Source organism: Diospyros lotus, chromosome 6, assembly GCF_014633365.1.
Source record: "Diospyros lotus cultivar Yz01 chromosome 6, ASM1463336v1, whole genome shotgun sequence".
In the NCBI taxonomy this organism is placed as follows: Eukaryota; Viridiplantae; Streptophyta; class Magnoliopsida; order Ericales; family Ebenaceae; genus Diospyros; species Diospyros lotus.
The window spans coordinates 10,492,849-10,500,038 of NC_068343.1; the positions used below are offsets into that span (position 1 = coordinate 10,492,849).

The window sequence follows — 7,190 nt, forward strand, 5'->3', positions numbered from 1 at the left end:
TAACATTTTGGCACACATCAAACTTTTACCTGAACCCTTTTTCATTATTCTATTAAAAAATGATCAAAGTTGCACCATGCTACCACTGCAGGTCCAAATTTGATGGGATCAACTTTACATCTTGCCTCTTTGTCAATAATAAGTGGATCCATTATCCTTCCATTCCATTCCATCTTCACCTTCCCTTAAATTTCCCTTAAATTTCTCTCCTTGCATATATATATATATATATATATATAAAAGATAATTAAGACCGTTTCTCTTATCTTGTTTGGAGAAGGAATTAGGAATGAGTCCAGAGTTTTTTTTTTTTTTTAACGCATTATCACGAGCGCTCCCGTTGTTTGGCTCCACAATATTAACAGGAGATGTAAATCAGATGATTTAGTGGTTAGTTTGATCCTTAGCTCCGCCGCAAACATGAGGGCGGCAAACAATTTTTAATTTTTAAGATTATTTTAATTATTGAGCTTTCTCCCTAATCAAAGCTCGAACATTAAAGCTGAGAACCCAAAAAATAACACCTCATAGTGTATTTTCTCTGCCAGCAATGAGTCCAGTTTTCTTAGAGTTTTATCCCAATACAAGGCAGTTTTTATGTATTCTTTTTTAATTTTTGTGTTTCGTTATTACTGTTTTGTTAAAAAAAATAAAAAGTAAACATGTCAGTTTCTTAGAAAAAAAAGGGGGAAAAAACGTCAGTTGGATAAAATTGTTTGTTTTCAAAATTTCTTAACCCAAAAACTGAACATGTTCAATGAAAATTATGTTATTTTATGTGGTGATCATTAGATTAATATATACATTAATTAATTTACTTTACATTAACAAAGAATTGGCTGGCCTTCTTCTGAACAGATCGGCTTGCCGTCAAAATCCGAACTTGGGTTTAGCCCATGAACCCAAACTTGCTGTTTGTGTTATTCTTCTTCTTTGCTCATTTTTTGGGTTCTTTTCTTTTGCTATTGAACTTGGGGGTGGGCATTATCTATGAAATGATTCATTCGTCAGCCTAACAGAACTGAATTATAAGCTGAATTTATATATAACAAAAATTAGAATCGAACTAAAACTTTAACAAAACCAATTTAACAGTATCAGCTTAAATAAACCAAAATAAGTTAAATAACCAATGATAAAAGACAGTTTAGTTGGTATATATATAGAACATTTTAATAGGAAAATGAAACCTTAATAAGGGATAGGATATACGAACATCTTAGTGTCAGCTGGTTTGTAGGGGGTATATATATATATATATGTATATGGATGTTTCTTTTGGTTTGTAGAGACTTGCAGGTTTAATTCATTTTGCTAGCCACTGAGAGAATCTGATAGAATTAAGGAATATTAGTAGTTAATTGCGGCATCTCTGGAAGTAATATGCATCAATCAAGGGACACTGCCTCCTTGTTTCAAATGCCTTAATAATGCTCATTAATTTGGAGGCTCTCGACGCATGCATCTCACATCTTTGTAGGGATCCTCTTTCATTTTCACTAGATTATGCAGCTAGCTGACTCGTTCTCTGTTAATTTGTAAACTTATAATGAATTAGTATTATCAATTATTAAAATATACAATTAAACATAATAAAATTTTTAATTGGTTTTCTATTGACAATCGATGGATCATCATGGCTAGTAGCTAGCTAGTAGGGATCGATTTCTTTCTTAAAATGTTTTGGATAGCTATGGTATGTTAATTTACCTCTACAAAATTAAAAGGCAACTGCCTCTCCTGTAATAACCTTAGGAAGTCGTTTGTAGCAAATATTATTTATATGTGTATATGTAGGTATGTGTTGCAAAAATGGAAAATTTTAGGGAAATAACTTTTAAGGGGGGGAAATTAGAAAATATAAATCAACATTTCACATGTTATTTGGGCTTGCTCTGGACCTTTTATTACTTGGGCCGAATAACAGTAGATGATGACAATATATAGGCCCGGGGATCGATCTAGTTGTTGTTAGGAACAAAAATGAGAATTAATTATTATTATTTATTATAACAGAAGGTGGTACTTAAGAAAAGTAAGTAAAAAAATAAAATATTTTCAATAAAAATGTATTGGATATGTCTAGTAGTTAGTTATGGTTCTATGTTGCACGAAACAACTCATAGGTGTCGTTTTTTTCATTTCTGAAACATCTCAAAAAAATGTCCGTTTTCACGTTTCTTTTTTTTATTAGAAACGTTTTCATTATCGTTTCCGTACGACATAGTTTATGGTATAGTTTTAAGGTAATATATATTATAAATAAATTCGTGTAAAAAAATGTGGACGATTACGAATGAATGAATCCCGGCCCCCTCCCCCTTCCCTTGTCCGACTCGTAAGGATCATTGAGACATTCCAAGTTGGAATGCGTCTACTCTCTCTCATCTTCTCCGCAAATCTGTCCGAAGCCTCTTCCTTCTCACCATCATCATCATCATCATCATCTACACCAAATTTGCTTTTCTATTATTATATACCCTTTTCACATTCTTCTGCGCATGCAGACCGTCTCCCTCAAAGCGATTACAACAATGGCTATGGGGAAGATTCGGACCAGTAAGAGGTCATCCGGCACTTCTTACACCTCCACAGTAACCACCGTAGTGTTCGTTTCGTTATGTGTTTTGGGCGTGTGGATGCTCACTTCAAACAACGTCGTGCCCCCACAGACTACCACCGCCATCTCCACCGACGCAGACGCCGACTCCGGCTTGACCACCACTAATGCCGATTACTCTAACAAAGATTCGAATCAGGCCGGAGATGGCGGGTCGGAGAAAGCCCACCCGGTTTTTGAAGACAATCCGGGGCTCCTCCCAGAGGATGCGATTAGAAACGACGATCAATCCCACCCGAAGGAAACCGGCGGCGGGGAGGGTTCTAAGGAAGAACAAGAGCGGGTGGCGGAAGAGAATTTGAAGAAGGCGGTGCACTTGGCGAGTTCGGAGGAGAGGACGAAGGAAGCGGAGAGTAATAATATCAAAGATGACCAGCCAGAGAGCGGGAAACAACAGCCTGAACAAGAAAACAACGCCCAGTCTTTACTAAAGAAGGCCGAATCTGTTTTTGAGGATCAGATCCCGCAACCAGGGTTACAGGTGAAAGACCAAGTGGAGTTGGAACAAGCAAAACCAGAGACGACGACGACATCCCAGCTGGAGAACTCCGAAAGCATTAATGCTGATCAGTCATCGAAGCAAGAGGAAGCCCAAAATGCAGAAGGGGATCACAGCAGCATGAAGGAGCAACAAGAATCAATATTAATGCAAGATCAGCAACAACAAAAGGAAGAAGAAAAACCAAAGCCAGAAGATGAAAAGCCGGATCAACAGCAGACGACGGTGCAGCAAGAGAATAACATTCACGAGGGAACGAGCCAAGATCAAGTGGAACATGATGAAGCATTACCAGCAGAACCCAATGCCTCATCGTCAAACGCAGATCAACAAATGCCTCAAGAAACAGCAACGACAACCCAATCCCAACCTGATCAGAAAACGGTAACAGAAGGCGAAACTCAGCCCAAGAAGCGGCGACATAAGCATGGGGGAAAGAACAAGGAGGACATTAAGCAGACGAAAGAAAAGGTGGCTTCTTCTTCAAGTTCGGACGATTCATCAGCGCTCTTAGGAGGGGAGAATTCGGGGATACCCAAGGAGTCGAAGGAATCGAAGAAGTCGTGGGCAACTCAGGCGGACCAATCGGAGAATGAGAAGGAAAGGCGAAAGAGCGGGCCGGAAAGTGGAGATGGGAGAATATATGGGTACACATGGAAGCTGTGCAATGTAACTGCAGGCCCGGACTACATTCCTTGTTTGGACAACGAGAAAGCTGTGAGGCAATTGCACTCCACAAGGCACTTTGAGCACCGGGAGAGGCACTGCCCGGACCCACCGCCCACCTGCCTAGTCCCCCTCCCGCAAGGTTACAAGAAGCCTGTTGAATGGCCCAGAAGCAGAGAACAGGTGCGTATGTATGTTGACACCAAATAGAATTAGAGATTTGTCTCGATTTCTGTGTTTGAAAAATATGCCATTCCATCTTAACAAAGTTGGTGTTTGTGGTGGTGGAAGATATGGTATCACAATGTGCCTCACACGAAGCTAGCAGAGGTCAAAGGGCACCAAAACTGGGTGAAGGTAACCGGGGAGTTTCTCACTTTTCCCGGCGGTGGCACCCAATTCATCCACGGCGCCCTACACTATATCGATTTCATTCAAGAGGTAATTAAGTTCTTTACTCAGAAACTTCTTATCCCGACCCAATTCCATATATGTACCTAATCTATTGGAGAACTCTAGAATATTACTTAAGTCTTGTAATCCCATAACTAGCTATTTAAGTTGGCGCTTTTGAGACATGTAGCTTACAAGTTTGAGACTACTTCTACGCTAGAATTTGAAAGAAACAGAACAATGTTAATGGGTGCAGTCAGTGCCGGAGATTGCATGGGGGAAGCATACTAGAGTGATACTGGACGTCGGCTGTGGGGTTGCAAGCTTTGGGGGTTATCTCTTTGAGAAAGATGTTCTGGCAATGTCCTTCGCACCCAAAGATGAACACGAAGCTCAAGTTCAATTCGCGCTTGAGAGAGGCATACCTGCAATTTCAGCCGTTATGGGCTCTCAGAGACTGCCGTTTCCGAGCAGGGTATTCGATCTCCTCCACTGTGCTCGCTGCAGAGTTCCTTGGCACGCAGAAGGTTTAACCTTGACCGCATACGTCCTCACTTTCACTTTTTTTAATCTCCAATTTCATATATATATATATATATATATTTTATAGACAGCACAACTACTTGCCCTTGCTTTTACTAAGATGATCTGATAATTCTTGTCAATTAAGGTGGTTCTCTCCTTTTGGAATTAAACCGAGTTCTACGACCTGGGGGATACTTCGTTTGGTCAGCCACACCTGTGTACCAGACACTTGAAGAAGATGTGGAGATCTGGAAGGGTATATTCATCCAATGTTGTTTTCTTCTTACTCTTTTGAATAGATCAGAAGGGATTCTACAGCAAATTACTGACGTGAATTCTCTCTCTCTCTCTCAGAGATGTCTGCTTTAACTAAGTCCATGTGTTGGGAGCTTGTTACCATCAAGAAGGATAAGCTAAACTCCGTTGGCGCTGCCATCTACCACAAACCAGTCTCCAATGAATGTTACGAACAAAGGAAGCAAAACCAGCCTCCAATGTGTAAAAATGAAGATGATCCAAATGCCGCCTGGTATGCAGGTTTTTGGTTCAGAGAGTTGGTTGGAGGAATTAAGTAACTTGGAAGAGTTAATTATGCTGAGACAGTAGAGCTTGATTACAATATGTATTAAATTTTCAGGTATGTGCCTCTGCAGTCGTGCATGCACCGTGTGCCGGAGGGTGAAGCTGAGAGAGGATCCCAGTGGCCGGAGGAATGGCCGCTTCGGCTGCAGACACCCCCATATTGGCTGAACAAATCCCAGATGGGAATTTACGGGAAGCCGGCTCCCGAGGATTTCACGGCGGACTGTGAGCATTGGAAGAAGGTGGTGAGCAAGACTTATCTCAACGGATTAGGCATTAGTTGGGGCAACGTGAGGAATGTCATGGACATGAGAGCCGTCTATGGAGGGTAATTAATTAATTAAGCCAATTAATTAATTGATTAATTACTGCTGAGCCACAATTACGTACTCACGTACCACACATGCATGTAGGTTTGCGACGGCCATGAGGGAAGCAATTAACAAGGTCTGGGTTCTAAATGTGGTGAACGTAGACTCCCCTGATACACTGCCCATAATCTACGAGAGGGGTCTCTTTGGAATCTATCATGATTGGTGTGAATCCTTCAGCACCTATCCTCGCTCGTACGATCTGCTGCATGCTGATCATCTCTTTTCCAGGCTCAAGAAGAGGTAGCAGCTAGCTAGCTAGCTAGGGATACCCATGCATGATATATATACAAACAAATTAAGAAATTAAGATAAATATATATTTCTTGTGTGCTGCAAGCAATTAAGCATGCATGCATGCGGGGGGGGCTCTAAATTAATTTCTTTATTTGCATGCGCAGGTGCAAAATTCCTCCGGTGATGGCGGAGATCGATAGAATAGTGAGGCCCGGGGGTAAGTTAATTGTCCGTGATGAATCCGCAGCCATCGGGGAAGTGGAGAACTTGTTGAAGTCCTTGCGATGGGAGGTTCATTTGACCTTCTCCAAGAACCAAGAAGGCATACTCTCTGCTCAGAAATCTGATTGGCGGCCTGATGAGTATGCTGCTGCTCCTTCTTGATACAAACAATTATTATTAATTAATTTTGCAGCCAACGTGAAGGTGCATGCGGCAGCAATGCAACCCTCCATCCCCCCCCTCCGTTTTCTGCAAATTAATTAATGTATTTTGTTACTATATATTATTATTATTATTATATTATTATTATTATTATATAGGAGATTATTATTAACTGCACCCATATTACTGTCGTTCGTTGGAATTAGTAGATTCATTATAAGTGTTGATCAGTGGCCATTAGTGTACGTAGGCTTTTCTTTTTCTTGATTCTTTGTCAGAATTAAAAATATATATATATATATATATTATTGGCTGATCAAAAGAGAAATAAATAAGCAATTTAATTAAACCACGCACGTAGGGGTAGAGAAGACCCTTGATTGAGATTATATATACATGCATGCTGGCCTATGCCACCCCGGCCTATTTAACTAATTAAGCTTGCATGAGGAGACTCAATTTGAATATATATAGATTGACAAGTTTTAGATACCCGGCCCAAACAGTAATAATTTATTAAGTTTTAATTTAATCAAGTAATACCAACTTTATGAATTGTTACTTCTCAAACATCTTCACTTATGAGGATATATATATATATATAATCTAAATGGTATTATGACGTATTTCAAGTCTAAAAAGTAGAAAACAGAGAACTCTTTAATTAGAGATTTCTAAAGCAAGTACTCTATAAGAAGAAGAATGCAATTGCATTTAAGTTAGCATATTGGAATGAGCATTTTGAGGGCCCGACTTCAAGTTCCTTTTTCTTTGACTACTTATTAATAATATTATTTATTTAATTTAGTTTAAGTGACATATTTTTATTGAGTAATGAAAAGATACAAGTATTTATATTTTTTATGCACCATTTTCATTATCTAATAAAAAATGTCACTTAAACTGAAAATTC

General features: G+C 39.5%; 1 protein-coding gene across 1 annotated transcript; it reads left to right on the forward strand.

The window, feature by feature from the left end:
• Positions 1-2,534: 2,534 nt before the first annotated feature.
• Positions 2,535-6,277, forward strand: LOC127803753 (probable methyltransferase PMT27). Its single transcript, XM_052340199.1, has 8 exons — positions 2,535-3,968; positions 4,077-4,226; positions 4,435-4,705; positions 4,849-4,959; positions 5,058-5,232; positions 5,341-5,613; positions 5,699-5,899; positions 6,058-6,277. Exons 1-8 carry the CDS (start codon positions 2,535-2,537, stop codon positions 6,275-6,277), a joined length of 2,835 nt encoding a protein of 944 aa, XP_052196159.1.
• The last annotated feature ends 913 nt before the right edge of the window (positions 6,278-7,190 follow it).